The sequence below is a fragment of the Pangasianodon hypophthalmus genome, chromosome 20 (assembly GCF_027358585.1).
Source record: "Pangasianodon hypophthalmus isolate fPanHyp1 chromosome 20, fPanHyp1.pri, whole genome shotgun sequence".
Lineage (NCBI taxonomy): Eukaryota > Metazoa > Chordata > Actinopteri > Siluriformes > Pangasiidae > Pangasianodon > Pangasianodon hypophthalmus.
The window spans coordinates 1,201,418-1,220,022 of NC_069729.1; the positions used below are offsets into that span (position 1 = coordinate 1,201,418).

The 18,605-nt window shown below is 42.6% G+C and overlaps 1 protein-coding gene across 2 annotated transcripts in view; it reads right to left on the minus strand.

The window, feature by feature from the left end:
* Positions 1-18,605, minus strand: part of cacna2d2b (calcium channel, voltage-dependent, alpha 2/delta subunit 2b) — a 55,654-nt gene that overhangs the window by 20,990 nt on the left and 16,059 nt on the right. For both annotated transcript variants that reach the window (XM_026935325.3, XM_034314226.2), the window contains exons 2-9: positions 14,238-14,319; positions 6,105-6,221; positions 5,854-5,913; positions 3,702-3,746; positions 3,143-3,266; positions 1,434-1,565; positions 1,072-1,129; positions 698-748 (exon numbers count right to left, since the gene is read on the minus strand). In XM_026935325.3, the coding sequence (XP_026791126.2) occupies positions 698-748; positions 1,072-1,129; positions 1,434-1,565; positions 3,143-3,266; positions 3,702-3,746; positions 5,854-5,913; positions 6,105-6,221; positions 14,238-14,315 (665 nt within the window). In that variant the 5' untranslated portion in view covers positions 14,316-14,319. The remainder of the gene's footprint in view (positions 1-697; positions 749-1,071; positions 1,130-1,433; positions 1,566-3,142; positions 3,267-3,701; positions 3,747-5,853; positions 5,914-6,104; positions 6,222-14,237; positions 14,320-18,605) is intronic.

Genomic DNA, 18,605 nt, shown 5'->3' on the forward strand with positions numbered 1-18,605 from the left:
GATTATTAAACCTATTTCATGACATTTTTACTTCACATAGTCTTGTTCTATTGGCAGATAATTTTACTCATTTTATGAAATTATTTCTAAAAATACACACACCAATAGATCTGCCAATAGAGTAAGAAAACTACAAGCTTGAAGTGAGTAATAACATCCAGAAATAGGATTAATGATGTTATATTTGATTTATTGTAATTTTATAATAAGAATATTAGATAAATTTGACGACATTCAAGATATTTTCTCTTGCTAAGATGACATTTTTTGCAGTGTGATGTTTGCTTGCTTTGCTATTCGTGGTTTCACGAGGGACATTAGGCAAGCAATCTGAAACAATTTGTAAAAGGACTGTATTGACAATATTATTTTAATTAATTTTATATTCCAGTTAATAATAGGTTATTAAAGTATATTTTTTCTGCGAGGGCGTCAAGTTCTCAACAAACTGGAATGTGGGTCATGTGGGGAAAAAGGTTCGCATTCGTCTGCTCTTCATGCTGTGTGCTTTATAACTTTTACAGCCACAAATTAAAGCTGCCAAATTCCTCCAAAACATTATATTTGTGTCATTTCCAAATTGTCCGTATATTGCCTTTGCTTTGGTGTGTGACGTGACTTTACTGTCCACATCATGCAGACTAAAACAAGCAGATTACATCTACAGATTACACTTCAGAGGGACACAAACACTCACACGTCCACGAGGATGACCATGTCTTTGGGGGATGATGCTCCTTGGATGTACCTACAAAAGAAAAATCATAAAAGCAATACAAAAGAGTTTCCAAATATTTCATTTCAGATTTTTTCCCAGTTTAGTCACAGTGAACTTCCAGTCTCCAGCTAGTTCCTGCTTTCCTAACACACGACAGCAGCCACTGCACACGTTTCCCTCCCAGACACGTCTATTAAACCTGCTGCTCACTTAACGCCACAGCGCAGCTGAATGCACCTGGAGGGAAACCCTCTGATTGGCTAGCATCTGTGTGATTGACAGGAAAGTGGCCCATGATGTAGGTAAAATGTTTGTGGTGAAATATTCGTATAAGAGGGGAGTGTGAGGCTAACCAGGGTCTCCGTCGCACATCGTACAGGTCGATCTTATCCGGCGCTCTCCACGGCGTGGCTGCAGAGAGACACGAGAAAAAATAAATACAGTCTGAATGAGTATGAAGCTAAGCACATACAGCCAGCTTTCCACTTTATTTAATTACAGAATCACTTAGATGTTGGACATTTTTAAACTGAGTCTCAGTTATTTCTCACCCTTAAAGCTGAGGAACAGTCGAAAAGAAAATCATCGCTGTTCAGAACACATTCTGCATTCTAATGTTTTAGTAAGAACAATAAGGAGACGTCCGTTCTAGTTTGGGAGACAGAGCGCAGGATAACTACGCAGGTGATGTGAGGTCAGAGGTCAGAGGTCATACCTGGATAATACCTGGTGACGCCAGTGGCGCTGCCGAATGCCTGCCAGAGCAGCGAGGGGTCTTCTCTACTGTTCTCCATAAAAACCCTCTCCAACGCCTGCGTCCAGTTCAGCTCATTCAGAATCACCGGAGCTACAGCACCGAGAGAGAGAGAGAGAGAGAGAGAGAGAGAGAAAAACACAGAGAGAGCAAGAGAGAGAGAGAGAGAGAGAGAGAGAGAGAGAGAGAAGCAAAAAGTGAGTGAAAAGAAACACAGCAAGCAATACAAGTTTTGACAGAAAGACAAAAAAAAAAACAACAAAGACCAAAACAGACAAAAAAAGAGGGTGAAAGAGGATGTAGGAGAAACAGATTCAGAAAAAAAAGAAGACACACACACACACACACACAGTGAGAGAGAGAGAGAGAGAGGAGTGAGACAGAATGACAAGAGTGAAAAAAAAAACAAAATACAAACATATTTAGAAAGAAGATAAATAAAATATACTGACAGAGGAAAAAAGTAAGAGAAAAAAGATTTCATCAGCCCGTTCACTGTCCACTGGGACTCTCTCCATCATCCCTCTCTATCTCTCTCTCTCTCTCTCTCTCTCTCTCTCTCTCACAGGAGCGAGTCTCTCTAAGCTCAGCTGTGGTGATGAGTTTGGATTCATTCTGGATGAGGGAGCTGGAATTTTACTGCTGTGCGACAGGGGAGCGTGGGAACGACTGATTAGTCCTGCGTATTCAAAACAACATCAACAATCTGTCTGTCCCAGATTTAGCTATTTCTCTCTCTCTCTCTTTCTCTCTCTCATACCATTCTCTCCCTGTCACCTGGAATCCCTGTGATGTGGATTAAACCCCACACTGCGTCTTTTCTAACTAGCGTCCTTCCACAGCGTCGTCCTCCACTCCTTCACTAGTTCAGGGCAAGATGGGAGAGAAACAAACGAACCAGGGACAAAGATTACTCCTGATTACTCCTCAGAACTTACTAATGCACTGTGTAGGAAGTAAGAAGCATTAGGACGTTAGGACGCTTCCTCACACTCGCCTGGCCCTGACGACCAACACGCCACTACTACCTCTCCCAGCTAGCAGCATCAGCGAGACGCTAACTGCCTGATTCTGTCCGCGCGAGCTCACTGAGCTCCTGTTCCTGCTCGAAACAAAAACACAATCATTCAATCAATCAAACTCTTAAATTAATTAAAGGTGCAACAGTCTGTTCTTTTCTTACTAGTGCACTAGTTTAACCTGAGATACGGAGAAAGCTGAAACTTTCTGCTGCAAGTTTTCTATAAAAAAAAGAAAGCAACAGGCCAAAAATAGAGAGTGATCTCTCTCTGCAGTTCTGTGTGTGTGTGTGTGTGTGTGTGTGTGTGTGTGTGTGTGTGTGGGAATTCAGAGCAGAGTTCACCTAAAATACAGAGACTGGAACTTATCTTAGCTGATGTTTGGTGTGTGACTTTCCCTCTTTATCTTTGTGCATGAGCTACAAAGCTGAATGACCAGTTGAGTCCCGATTCAGATGAAATGTGTTGAGTTTATTCGAGTCTTTTCTATAAAAAGTCCTAACTGCTGTAACCTACTGAATGTGATTTCAGAGGCAGAAAGTGAACCTTCTCTCGCTCACTGCTGGAACATCAGCTCCAGATCAGATCCAGACTCAGTGGACGAGCTGAGGACGTAGTGTTAGTGTTAGTGTTAGTGTTAAAGCTCAGCACCTCCTTTGTAGATGTCCGTGGGGATCTGTACGGCCGTGTACGAGTAGTTCACGTTGTTTTTGAAATTCGGGTCGTACACAAACTCCAACTTCAGAGACATCTGAGGCTCCACCTCCTCCCCGTCCTGCTCAGAGAAGCGGAGTCAAACACTGATTTATATATATATATATATATTTATACACACACACACCCCTCACACATACACACAAACATGCACGCGCACACACACACACACACACACAGTGACTCATATAAACACATTTAAATAAACACTGAGTTTATCGACCAGTGTAAAATATAAATTAACACATGCACACACATACACACACACACACGCCTGCACACACACAACCATTACAAACACACACAACCATTATAAACACATACTCTCATACAAACACACACACTCTCATACAAACACACACAGAGTGACTCATATAGACATATTTTGCTACAATGAGTTTATCATCCAGTGTATAATATAAATTTACACACACACACACACTCACCTGCACAGACTCACACACACACACACAGATGGAAACAGTAATACACTCACGTAATCCATCTCTGCCTTGGAGTCGTAGTACTCGATCTCCCACTCCTGCAGAATCACAAAGAAACTTAAATTAAATGAAACAGCGTGATTCGCTTTACGAGTCTGGCTTTCTCCTGGCTTTCAGCTCCGCAAAGTCAAACCTCTCCAGATGTTTTCACAGACGATCACACACATGCTCAGAGACTCACTCAGAGGTTTATCCTGAGTGTGTAAAGAAGTTTTCTTTTCATTATCATCAGCTACTGAAAGATATCTTCACAAGTAAAATATTTATTAAAAGATTATTAAACCTATTTCTAAACATTATTATCTAATCCTATTACTCTGTTATATAATAATCTCATAATGAGAAGTATTAGATGCTTATCTCCATTTTTTTGCAATCTTGTGATTTTTTTATTATTTTTCCCCATACTGTTCATGTTCTAGTTTAACGGCGGCTCAAACTGTTGTCATGACAACGAAACAACGCACCCCCCAACCCTAAACCCCTGACATCGCTGGCTCTTGGACCATTCTGGTGCTGGTTCAGTAAGAACACGCTCTTCAGTGGAGGGAACTCAGATGGTGTCAGTTTAAAAAAAAAAAAAAAAAAAGACAAGAAAAAAGATGGAGAGAGCTCTTCTTCATGCTAAAGCTCTTAATGAAATGAAAACATAAAACTCATTAGAAAACAGGAAGCCATCTATAATAAAGCATGCTTTAACACGAGCTATAACTGAGATTTTACGACACAATGTGTTGTAAAAAACACAAATGAGCTCTGTGTGCGTGTGTGTGTGTGTGTGTGTGTGCGTGTGTGTGTGTGTGTGTGTGTGTGTCTAAGCTCTATGTGTAAGTCAGCTGGAATAACAAGCTGCTGAGCTTCACCACCTGCAGGAGAACACGTCAGCTCAGCCACAAACGATTCCCTCCATCATCATCATCTCTCACAGCGTGCGTGTGTGCATGTGTGTGTGTGCGTGTGTGTGTGTGCGTGTGTGTGTGTGTGTGCGTGTGCATGTGTGTGTGTGTGTGTGCTGTAGGAGCCCATAACCAGTATATTTCTTCCCCTCTCTCTCTCTCTCTCTCTCTCTCTCTCTCTCCCCGTTTTTTCTGTCTCTGTTCCTTTTATCTTTCTTTCTCTCTCTTTATATTTTTCTTTTATCTCTCCCTCTTTCCTCCTCTTTTCACCTATATCTCTGTCTCTCTCTCTCTCTCTCTCTTCTCCAATTCCTTTCACTCCATCCCTCTCTTTCTGAAAATGTCCAGCTCGCTCTTTTGAACAGACTCAAAGACACTGTTCAAATCTCAGCGCATTTTAATAAAAGATACACAGAAGGTGTTGATTAATTTTCTCTGACAGTCGTGCAGCTAAAATCACAGGTTTACATTAATGCGCTCGCTCTAATACGGTATCGTTTCTATAGCAACAGCTCATTCACAGGGACTCGTACGGTGGACGCTCTGCTAATAAGAATTTTTAAAAATGTGTGCAATCTCTGATACAGTCACGTTTTCTGTAAGAAGATTTATGGAAGGAGTCTCCAGTGTCAGAGGTAAAGCTGTAACTTTTCTGACATCTTCAGGACAGAGGAGTTCACACGGTTTCTCGGTAACATGACAAGCTGCATTTTTTTGTCTTATTAACTTCAAGAGAGAGAAGAAAGAGAGGCTGATGAGGGAACGACTGTTTATAGCTGCTATAACGTAAGTGAGAACAGGAACTAACTCGTTTCCCCGATGTTCTACAGCATTAATGTAACTATAAATGGATAAATGTATGACGTGTCGTTCTTTAATCAATAAAAATTGTAATGGTTGGCAAACTGCTGTGGTGTAAGAGGAATAAAACACTTGGGGACGTGTTGTTAGGGGAAAATAATCAACTTCGAGGTGGTAACAGTAATTCTGCTGTTATTAATTATTTTCCCATAACAGCATTTCCCTGAGTGTCTTATTCCTTACTTATACTGCTGAACGTGAGCGCCAGGCTGACATGAACCTCATTAGAGAGCTGCTCCCTGAGGCTTCACATAATAGATTCTTGAATAATTAAGGAGCAACCAAGTTAAATGTAGCAGATAAAATAAAGTCTCATAAATCCCTGTGTTTTCATTACACAATAAAACAGGATTGTGGATGTTAAATGAGAAAACTGGAACCTTCTGACCTTGATGCCATCCTGCCATCGATGTGCCATCTGCACTCTCTCTGCCTCTGTGGCGAGTTTCTGTTAAAATACACAAATAAATAAATAAATAAGTAAATAAATAAATACACTGTCATGTGACTTGGACCTATTCCTAGTGTATAAAGCAAAAATTTTTCCCCCTCTACTGTTCATGAGCTTATTTCAATATCATACAAACACACATCAATTTGAGAAAAGTACTAAAACACATAGTGCGCTCCCTCCCTCACCTCCAGCGCCTTCTTCTTTTTGGACAGCAGCTTCTCGATGTCCGAGGCCACCTTCTCCACTATCTCTCTGGGATTGTTCCTGACGAGGGTGTACTGCCTCCTCTTCTCGCTGTACAGCTGAAACAGAGAAAAAAAGAAAAAAAAACACCAGATGATTCATTTTTGAATGATTCGATTTCTAAATGAATTCCTCCTCCACATCTTACAGCCGTTTAACCCTCCAGCTATCTGGACATTTCTAGCACCAAGAACAGAGATCCTTATTGCTACATGCAGGCTTTCATTTACAGGTATAAAGACCATCACCAGGACATTCAGTACCCTAGAACACAGGTATTAAAGGACTGCAGAGGGGGTGCAGGGGAGGGGTAAAGGGGAAAATACAGGCCTTTACATATTTTGCATAGGATCCTGATCTTTGAACATCAGAGTACGTTAGAATGGGTCATCACTCAATAATACACCAGTCTACTAGCAGATGAGCCAATCGACATATTAATCTGAAATGAGTGACAGCCCCGCCCACTTCCCCATCTCGCTTCAGTAATTTTTGAGCAGGCGTTCTCATCTCCACTGATTTACACACTTAATAAGATAAGCTGATTCAGTGTTCTCGCTTAGAGAATGTCTCATGTTCAACGTTCAAGTGAAATTTAAAAAAAACTATAACTGTATGATTATTGTAGCTCACATTAGACAAGTATATAGCTAACAGTTAACTATATTTATTAGGGATGCAGGCAAAGACTGGAGATTTTGACTGAACAAAAAAAAAACCCAGAATAAATATGCCTACAATGAAGTGTCAAATCTATCACTGAATTATAAACAGTCATGATAATTAGAAAGTGATTAAAACCGCTGTTTGTTTCCTGCTCGACTGCACACACGCGTTCAGACAGTTAAACAGATCAACAGCGAGAACACCGCCCGTGCAGAAGCGTTTCACGGGTTCTACGTGGAATATTAGACAAGCCCCACACACACACACACACACACACACACACACACACACACACACACACACACACACACTCTCAGAAGGCGGCTGGGGTTAGGTCTGCTGTATCATGACTTATTTTCATGCGGTTCTATTTTATATTATTATTTAATTTTTTTACCCGGTTAATATTAGGCAATAAAAGCTCTGCGCATATGGGATGACTCAGCCAGGAACAGGAAATAGTAGAGGAAAGGGAGATGGTGGGGAAACAGGAGACAGTGGAGGAACAAGGGATAGTGGAGGAACAGGGGGTGAAGGAATGGGGGATAGTGGAAGAATGGGACAGAGTGGAGGAACAGGAAATAGTAGAGGAAAGGGAGATGGTGGGGAAACAGGAGACGGTGGGGGAATGGGAGAGAGTGGAGGAACAAGGGATAGTGCAGGAATGGGGGATAGTGGAGGAACAGGAGGTGAAGGAACAGGAGATAGTGGAGGAACAGGAGGTGAAGGAACAGGAGATAGTGGAGGAACAGGAGGTCAAGGAACAGGAGATAGTGGAGGAACAGGAGGTGAAGGAACAGGGGATAGTGGAGGAATAGGGGATAGTGGAGGAACAGGAGGTGAAGGAACAGGGGATAGTGGAGGAACAGGAGATAGTGGAGGAACAGGAGGTGAAGGAACAGGAGATAGTGGAGGAACAGGAGGTGAAGGAACAGGAGATAGTGGAGGAATGGAAGGTGAAGGAACAGGAGACAGTGGAGGAACAGGAGGTGAAGGAACAGGGGATAGTGGAGGAATGGGGGATAGTGGAGGAACAGGAGGTGAAGGAACAGGGGATAGTGGAGGAATGGGGGATAGTGGAGAAACAGGAGGTGAAGGAACAGGGGATAGTGGAGGAATGGGGGATAGTGGAGGAACAGGAGGTGAAGGAACAGGAGATAGTGGAGGAACGGGGGATAGTGGAGGAACAGGAGGTGAAGGAACAGGGGATAGTGGAAGAATGGGACAGAGTGGAGGAACGGGAGATAGTGGAGGAACAGGAGGTGAAGGAACAGGAGATAGTGGAGGAATGGGGGATAGTGGAGGAACAGGAGGTGAAGGAACAGGAGATAGTGGAGGAATGGGGGATAGTGGAGGAACAGGAGGTGAAGGAACAGGAGATAGTGGAGGAATGGGGGATAGTGGAGGAACAGGAGGTGAAGGAACAGGGGATAGTGGAGGAATGGGGGATAGTGGAGGAACAGGAGGTGAAGGAACAGGAGATAGTGGAGGAATGGGACAGAGTGGAGGAACAGGAGATAGTGGAGGAACAGGAGATAGTGGAGGAACGGGGGATAGTGGAGGAACAGGAGGTGAAGGAACAGGAGATAGTGGAGGAACGGGGGATAGTGGAGGAATGGGACAGAGTGGAGGAACAGGAGATAGTGGAGGAACGGGGGATAGTGGAGGAACAGGAGGTGAAGGAACAGGAGATAGTGGAGGAATGGGACAGAGTGGAGGAACAGGAGATAGTGGAGGAACGGGATAGAGTAGAGGTCAAGGCAGCTAAGGGGAGGCAGGGAAATATACGAGAGCTAGCATTAGTAAAAGGCGTAGCAGGGAAACAGAGGCAGTAGAGGAACAGGAGGGTAAATGGGGTAAATAAGCTAGCCAGAGATGGTAGTATGGTGAATTAAGGAAAACAAACAGTATTGAAGAGACTGGCATGTTAGAGAAGGTAGAGAATCTAGTGGAACTAAAAAATGAAAGGTAGCAAAGAAAGCTAGATAAACTAGAGTCAAAAAAAAAAAGTGAACCAAGTAACTATCCTAGCGAGGGTAGGGGAGCTTGAGGATGAAGAGGTATAGGAACTAGAAAGCGCTGGAGAGGAGACAGAGGAACTAGGAACAGGGAAATGGAGGAGGCAGGAGAACGTGGTTAGCCAGGGGAAGGTAGATAAGCAAGGAGACAAAAGGGAACTAAACAGAATAAACAGTGGAACCAGAAGATGCAGAAGAGTTAAGAAGGCTAGAGGAACCAATCAAAATAAGAAACATAGAGATCTAGACTCTTGCTACGGTAGTAAGAAGGAACTGGGAGAAGATCTAGAAAAGGAACGGGGAAAAAAGGAAGCTGGGAGAAGTAGGAAGGATAAAGTAGGGGATTGGAGAAGTGTAGGCAGTGGAGTTAGGGGATGTAAGAGAACTGGGCTAAGGCAGGTTTCAGGAATACGTTGTTAACTTGACCTGCTCTTCCACCCAACCAACCTCAAGTTCTTCAGGAAAGCAATGCAGAGTGATGAGATTAGTTCAGTTCAGTCTTAACTTCACTTTTTTAAACATTTTAAACTCCACACGTTGTACGCAGCCCAGCTAATCCGTGGTGAGATCTGACTCCTGGCCGTGACGCAGCGCTGCTTTTGCGTTATTAAAAGTCACTGTGTGAACACGGCTCTATTCTACTGAACAATCTTTTGACCTCTGCGCTGTGATTTTGGCTGTAGATGAGTTACGTGCTGGTGTGCGTTTCGTTCTTTTCGTGGTGTTTTGCTTAGCGGTGAGAGAAGTGAGCGGGAAACACTTATGCAAGCTGCTCGCACGGCGCCTCTTCTCCGTTAATAAAGCGCTCTACAACATTATGGGAGAATCTCAACACTGCAATCATGGATCAATACCAGCACTGTGTAAATGCAGCCATGCATCATGGACATTCCATCACATCACTTTTTGGAATGTTATAATGATATTTAATAAAAGTATGTGCTCAAGTTACAGACAAAATAAAATTGTTGGACAGTTTTCAAACAGAACTCTACTAAATAGAGATTATTGTATTATTATTGTATCGTATTTTAATCAATAAATCAAATTGAGAAGTCATGATTCTGTGAATCATTTAGTAAAGAATCAACTAAATTGAATCACTGTGAGATGAGATACACATGCTTCCTACAAAGACATCCAACTATCTCACACACACACACACACACACACACACACACACACACACACACACACACACACACACACACACACACAAAACCTCTTTCATAACCAGAGTTTATTTATAGTATTTGCATCTAGAACTGGACAAGTAAACAGATCCAGTGCCTTCTTTCCACACACACACACACACACACACACGTGCTTTCATTTTCACATCTCAATCATTTTTCTATTTAGTAATAATTATTATTATTTTAATTAGAAACCTCAGCAGCGTCTCGGTGTAGATTCAGCGTTGTCATTACATCATTACCTCCAGTGTGTAGTGCATGTGTGGTTCGTTTCCTCGGACTCGCTCACAGCTAGGCTTTTAAAGCAGAGTTAGCTCTTGTAGCAAACAGAACTATTTAATGCTAGCTAGAACATAATGCTGCTTTTCCTTAGCCAAATACATTTATCAATTTGAAGGCAGCTCATTAAATTCATTCTTGTAAACATATCCTTAACTGGAACGTGAGCTACAGAGCGAGCTGAAGGCAGAGGGAGTTACTCAGGCACCGTCGTCCAGCTGGCACAAACCCACCGTGCCATCTGCCTCCTCCTCACAGGCTTAAAGATTACACTCAGAGGTCACTCTGGGGACCGGACTATAAATCACGGCCAGTTTGAGTAAAACTGCAGAGATTTCAAGCCTAGAGAAAGCACTCGGTGAACACCTTCTGGCTGCACTGTGCTAGCAATGCATTAGCCCGCTGTTACGGCCGAACGGAGCAGGATCGCTGTAGCCAGTTACAGCTACGGCTGTCACTATCCATTATATTGGTAATCGAGTAATTTGACGATTATTTTGACGATTAATCGAGTAATCTGATTTTTTTTATTCAGAATAAAAATAGACTTAACTGAACAATAAGCTCACTTAAGATAATTATTTAATCTCGCCAAACTATATATAATCCGAAAGGTTCTCTCAGTCAATATTTGATATTTGTCCACTGACTTACGGTAGAAATGTAATTATTATAACAATTAACAATTATAATTCCTCGATTTGTGTGACGAGTAACCATGGAAACATGCAAACTCAAAGCAGGAGTTATGACATTATTATGAAACGTGATGAAAAATAATGTGCACATTTGGAAAAATATTGATGTATTAAACATGTTTACTTCACATTCGGTCAGAGATTATTATTCTTTCTATCTACTTTATACTAAACTGTGCGACCTGACGGCGTGTAAGTGGTGAAAAACTCTTTCATAACGCGATGCGTATATATCATACACATCATTTTCGGGCTTGTGCTTAAACCGGTGTGCAAGTTAAGATTATTCAAAATTATTCATATCTATTTAGCAGAATTTGCCATGCTGTGTCTGTGAAATCTGTGAAACCTGGACGACACCTTTTCAGGTGTTGCAGCATTGAAGATGCGCTGTTATGGTATTTGAGTTCATTTCTGCAGTGATGGCAGACAACATTGTTTTTCACATCTCACTTTGTCGTTTGTTGCACAGACCCTCCTCTGTGCACTGCCGTGCCTCCGCCATTTTGCCGAATACTCGAAACGGTAAATTGTAAATCTAGTTTAGTTTTAGAAACAGTAGTAGCTAAAATGAACAGCCTACAGCCCACTATACGAATATATTTAAAATATATTTGTTTGATGCTACTTGCTACGCTTTGTACTAGCCTTGTTGGAGCAAGAAAACTATACTAGCTACGTACACTCACCAGACGCACCAACGATCTTCTGCTACTTCCTACCAAGATTTATTTTTAATTCGTAACATTTCTATACACATTTAACGAGAGGTCGTATATTACGGTAAGACAAACCCACAGGTTTATGTTTTTCTTCCATTTTTTGTGTGTCAAACAGTAAATAGGAACTAATTGCGGGAGAAAACTAAAATTGTGAATGGGGAACAGAAGAAACGTCGGACCACACGTGCCACAGGATTGGTGCGAGGAATCATTTGAGCCAAATATCTCGACTTGTCATCATACCAAATTTACGTAGAAATCAGAAAATCAGAAGGTCAAATGTGTCTTGTCCTTAGTCGCTTAGTGATGCCGCTGAAATTATGGTTCTGTGTTGCGCACTGAAATAGAAAATGAAGCTAGTGTGAACGTACTACAAATTTGCACTAAGTAACAAAGTCTTAGGTTATAACTTAATCCTTACACCTACCCATTAGTACTAATGCAGTAAAGCTAATATATGACTGTTATATTGTGTAATTAAAATCAATAGCTAATATCTGGGAGTGATGTCATGGTGAGGTATGCAATTAATTTAACCCAAGGTCATGTTTTTGCAGGACACATGGCAATAAAACTTGGCTGAGGTGTTGCGTTTGTAACAATGGGGCTCCTTGAACTCTAATTATACTTTTCAAACCATTTCTCTCCTTTTCCCAGTACACTCACATGGCCGAATTCAATCACTTCTGAGAACCGTACAGTAATAAGAGCACAGGCTGCAAAGCCAATTTTACCATCCTTCATCTCCCACACAGACAGTGCAAAGCTTCTCCTATCAGAAAGAGCACAGAGGAGAGAAGTGTGCTGGCAAATTGGATCAGGTCCATTTACTCGGACAGTCTGATTGGTAATGACGGCGTGTCTCCTCTGAGCCACACTGGACTTTTCTATTACAGAAATCAATTATACCGCTCAGTCAATCTCAGAACTTTCCCAAAAGACAAGCTGTCATCAAATCACCCAAATCCAATTTCACACAAGTGTTCCTTGTTGTACACACATCTGTCCCATGCATGCATTAGTCATGTTTTAACGATATAATGACTCAAAGCCTCACCACTGACTTCACATCCATCACAGGACATTTCCTGTTACCTGCTTCCGGATAATCAAGAACCGACAAGCTCTGGAAAAAAAAATGCTCCTCTACTTCCACCAGCTCTCTAGATCTCCTACCTCATCTGGAGATATAGACTAGAAATAGTTCCCCTACCTCTTCTAATTACTCTACCTCTCTTAAGATAAGATAAGATTATTTTATTGTCATTACACAGGCAATGAAATTTAGTTTAGCAGCAATCTGTCCAACACACAATTACACCATGATGCCACATATAATATAAAATGATATAGTATATAATACAAGAAAAAAACATGAGCCCTAGTCCCACTAACTAACCTGGCTATAAGTTCTCCTACTACCCTACCTCCCCTAGTGCCCCTGCCTTCCAGAGTTACCTCCATTACCTCCCCAATCATCCATAGCTACCCTAGCTACCCTAGCCTCCCTTAGTTCCCCTACCTTCCCCACCTTCCACAGTTCCACTATCTATCCTACCTCCCTTAGTTCCCCTACCTCCCCTAGTTCCTCTACCCTCGCTACTGTCCAGAGATCCCATACTTCACCTAGTTCTCCTATCGCTTCTAGTTAACCTACCTTCCCTAGTATCATGACCTCCTCTAGTGCCCCTACCTCCCCTAGTTCTCTAATTTCCATAATTCCCCTATCTCCCCTAGTTACCCTGCTTTCTCCCTTCTCTATTTCCTGTAACTCCTCTAGTTCCCCTATCTTCCACAGTTCCACTACCTCACCTAGTTCCTCTACCTTCCACAGCTCAGCTATGTCTCCCAGTTTACCCACTTTCCCTACCATCCATAGTTCCCCTATCTCCCCTAGACACCCACTAATTACACTACCTTCTCCACTTCCTGTAACTTCTCTAGTTCCCCTGCCTCCTCTACCCTACATAATTCCACTACCTCACCTAGATCCTCTACTTTCCAAAGTTCCACTACATCCCCTAGTGCCCTTACCTTCTGTAGTTCCCCCATCTCCCTTTGGTCACCTAGTTGCCCAGGAATGTGCTGGAGGAGGAACTAGCTCTTCTGACAGGCTCCTTACAGCGTACTTGTAGCAAATCACCTGCATCACCTGCATGCGCTCATATTTGATGTACTTTATGAACAGGATATTTATCAGGCTTATAATAGAGTTGGATTTTATTTAATGAGCCCTCACTGCTGATGATGACTCACCTTGCTGGCATTTCAGCCCACTGTACACGAATAGCATGAAAATATTTGGCAGAGAAGTCTGAAAAGGCCAGGTTATTTTTACTGAGCTGCTCCCAGAGAGGGAGCTCGACGGAGGACACACACGCCAGTTGACAGGCACACGCACACCTATAGTCAGATTATTCAGAATGAGAATACACTGAGGGAATAGTGCCTGCCAAATGTGCGCACACACACACGAACACACACACTCACACTCACCCCTTTAAGCTGCTGCGCTCCACTGATGTGCTGCAGGACTCGGTCGATCTCCTGCTCTATCCGCCGAGCCCAGTGCATTATCCTGCAGACAGACAGACAGGAAGTGAAGTGGAATTAGTCGAAGATGTTTAGGTTGAAAGCAGTCACCACATCACATGAAGACACCACATCATTTAACACAGTGTTTGAGGAGTGATGAGTTTTAAAGGACATCTGTGACGCCTGAAGATGGATATGGATATCGATCCAATCAATATGGATCCATACGAGACTGGAGTTTTAAACGCCTTCTTGAATAATTAAGTTATTCCTGTGACATTTGAATGTAAAGAATTTTATGCAAACTAGTTAGAAAGCAGTAATGTGGGGTGCTGTAAAAAAGAGAAGGCAGTGTTCAGTTTAACAGCATATACTTTTAGTCTTCTCATAAAAATGCATGAGTCATATTTCAATCATTTTGTTATTGTTAGTTTTAGTCTAGAGCTGTGGCAATTTTAGTCAAAAATGAATCGTTTTAGCCAAATAAATAAAAATTAGAACATGGAACTTATGGAAATATATGGTCTAAAAGAGACGGGAATTTCACGCAGGGATCGTCAGAGATGAAAAAACAGCACACAAAATATTATGTGTACTGTTATGTGTACTGCTGTCCCAATACACATAATCCAGAGAGAGAGAGAGAGGGAGAGAGAGAGAGAGAGAGAGAGAGAGAGAGAGAGGAGAGAGAGAGAGAGAGAGAGAGAGAGAGGGAGGGAGAGAGAGAGAGAGAGGGAGAGGGGGGTAAGAAAAGACAAGCTGCAGTGAGGCACAAAAGGAAGAGAAATGACACGCTGTAATTTTGAGACTAAACACTGATTGTTATCCTCCTTCACAGACAGGCAGCATAAAATACACTCCATCTACAGCAGCGCAACCGCACAACACACACACACACACTCGATCTACAGCAGCACACTCGCATGAACACACACACTCGATCTACAGCAGAGCAACCGCACAACACACACACACACTCGATCTACAGCAGAGCAACCGCACAACACACACACTCGATCTACAGCAGAGCAACCGGACAAACACACACACACACACTCGATCTACAGCAGAGCAACCGCACAACACACACACTCGATCTACAGCAGAGCAACCGCACAACACACACACTCGATCTACAGCAGAGCAACCGCACAACACACACACACACTCGATCTACAGCAGCACACTCGCACAAACACACTCGATCTACAGCAGCACAACCGCACAAACACACACACACTCGATCTACAGCAGCACACTCGCACAAACACACTCCATCTACAGCAGAGCAACCGCACAAACACACACACACACACACTCGATCTACGGCAGCACACAAACGCAAACACACTCGATCTACAGCAGCACAACCACACAAACACACACACACACTCGATCTACAGCAGCACAACCGCATGAACACTCGATCGACAGCAGTGCACTCACACACACACACTCGATCTACAGCAGCGCAACCGCACAACACACACACTCGATCTACAGCAGCACACTCGCACAAACACACACACTCGATCTACAGCAGAGCAACCGCACAACACACACACACACTCGATCTACAGCAGAGCAACCGCACAACACACACACACACTCGATCTACAGCAGAGCAACCGCACAACACACACACACACTCGATCTACAGCAGCACACTCGCACAAACACACTCGATCTACAGCAGCACACTCGCACAAACACACACACTCGATCTACAGCAGAGCAACCGCACAACACACACACACACTCGATCTACAGCAGAGCAACCGCACAACACACACACACACTCGATCTACAGCAGAGCAACCGCACAACACACACACACACTCGATCTACAGCAGCACACTCGCACAAACACACTCGATCTACAGCAGCACAACCGCACAAACACACACACACTCGATCTACAGCAGCACACTCGCACAAACACACTCCATCTACAGCAGAGCAACCGCATAAACACACACACACACACACACTCGATCTACGGCAGCACACAAACGCAAACACACTCGATCTACAGCAGCACAACCACACAAACACACACACACACTCGATCTACAGCAGCACAACCGCATGAACACTCGATCGACAGCAGTGCACTCACACACGCACACTCGATCTACTTCAGGGCATTTGCACAACTCACTCACATGCTGCCAGTCAATTCACAATTCACATATTAAAGCAGTAAAAATTTACATTTATATTAAAAGTGTAACAGTGTACATGTCAATATCCAGACATTAAAGCTGACAGTTTGCACTTGTATACGATCGTGTCAACATGAATCCTGATGCCGCAAAGACGCTCAGCTAAACCATCCACTCAGACCTGCTTTCAGTTGAGCCGACCTCGGTTAATCTCCAGCAGCAGATACATTAAATAGCTCCTGTGGTGTGTGGTGATGAAAAAAAAAACAAAAAACGATGCTTTAGGGCCTTTCATAAATAAATCTGTAGCAAGTCTCGCACAGCTGCACGCGACAGTACTGCTGTTATTTATCAGCTCCTTGACAGACCATTTACTTCACTGCTAACAAGCTCACCTTGAGAATTAATAATGTTTCATCTCCAGCAGTTTTTTTGACAGATCATTCATAAAGCACGGACATAACACAGCAGTTTGGCCTGAACTTTCACCAAACTGTTAGAGCGAGGGAAAAACTCAGCTAAAGATTCTGAAACTTACATACTTCTATAATACTGCACCATTACAGCCAACAGGCAAAACCACACAAAACCCCACACAGCCCATACACACACATAAGTATTGTTGCTCTCGTGTACTCAAACGCACAACACCCATCACACAAGCTGTAAAACTGACTCCGCTGTAAGTAACCCGCGTGTGCCATGCTCACGCGCCACGCTCGGTCACGGTGTAGATGACCTGACAGCTGCAGAAACACTCCGCATACACAGCTGACGAGGGAGCACTTACACTAATCAATGACACACACTCACTAGTGGAACTGCTATGGATTAGTCTAACAGCATGATCTCACACACACAGTACATGCCAGAGCACATGTATAACTCAGTGCAACATGGCCACTATATAATAATATGTGACACACTGAGACAGATAAATGAAGACACTACAGTGAGAAGAACTACTTCAGACAGGTAACAAACCAGAACGAATAAAATAACACAATTAAGTGGAGAAACATAAGAGGAACTCCAGATGTTTCCAGTCTTGTGTACTTCATGGGAACAGTGCAATAATCCAGTTTGGTCACTTTAATACTGTTCTGTGTTTGTGTTTGTGTTTTTGTGCATTCTTGGTGTGTCTCTCTTTTATATTTTTATACTTATATATTTTTTATATCTTTATATCTGCTGCTGTAAAAAATGCAAATTTCCCCATTGGGGGACGAATAAAGGATTATCTTCTCTTCATGATACAATTAACCAAGTAACAGTCTGAAGGTTTCTTCCTCATATCGTCTCAGGGAGTTTTTCCTCACCACCGTCGCCTCTGGCTCTTTATTAGGGATAAATTCATACATTTACAGTTTATATGCTGAAAGCATTTACTTCTGTAAAGATGCTTTGTGACAATGTTCACTGTTAAAATTGCTATACAGATAAAACTGAACTGAACTGATGTAACGTCCTTCCACTCTACGTAAAAATACCGAGCAGGCTGGTCCATGCTAACACGGCTCAATTTGAAAACACATCCTTTCTTGTACGTTTTGCTTTTCCCTTCACACTAAAGCGGCATCTTCGAACACTGAAAGCTAGAGACGGTGCGATACGACGACTTCTTTTCCAATACTGATGTTGATACTGAAACATCGAGTCAGCTGATACCCATACTCATTCAACAGCTAAAAACACGACTTACACTGCAAAATAATAAAATATAAAGTATAAATAATGAAAATCATTCTTAATATTAAAAAATAAAACATTCAAGTCTCTTTATACATACAGTTCCAAAAAAATTCCAAATCCAATTCAATCTTTTCCATTTTTCAGAGGATTGGATCAAATTCATTCTTTTTTTCCCCTCTGATATCCGATCCATCATCTTTGGCATCAGCCCAAAACTGACATCAGAACCTGGGCATCTTATTGGTGCCATCGCTACTGAAACTGCGTCTTTTCAAATCCGCTCTCCAAAATGGACGAATCTGAACACGGGGCTGGAAGCGCGGCTGTTTTTGAGATACACTGACGTACGATGATCTGGCAGTAAGATGGAGGAGCACATACGATGATCTGGCAGTAAGATGGAGGAGCACATCGTGATGCCGTTTTCTGCATGTGGCATTTTATAGGCATGTTGAACTGCTTTGTATGGTGT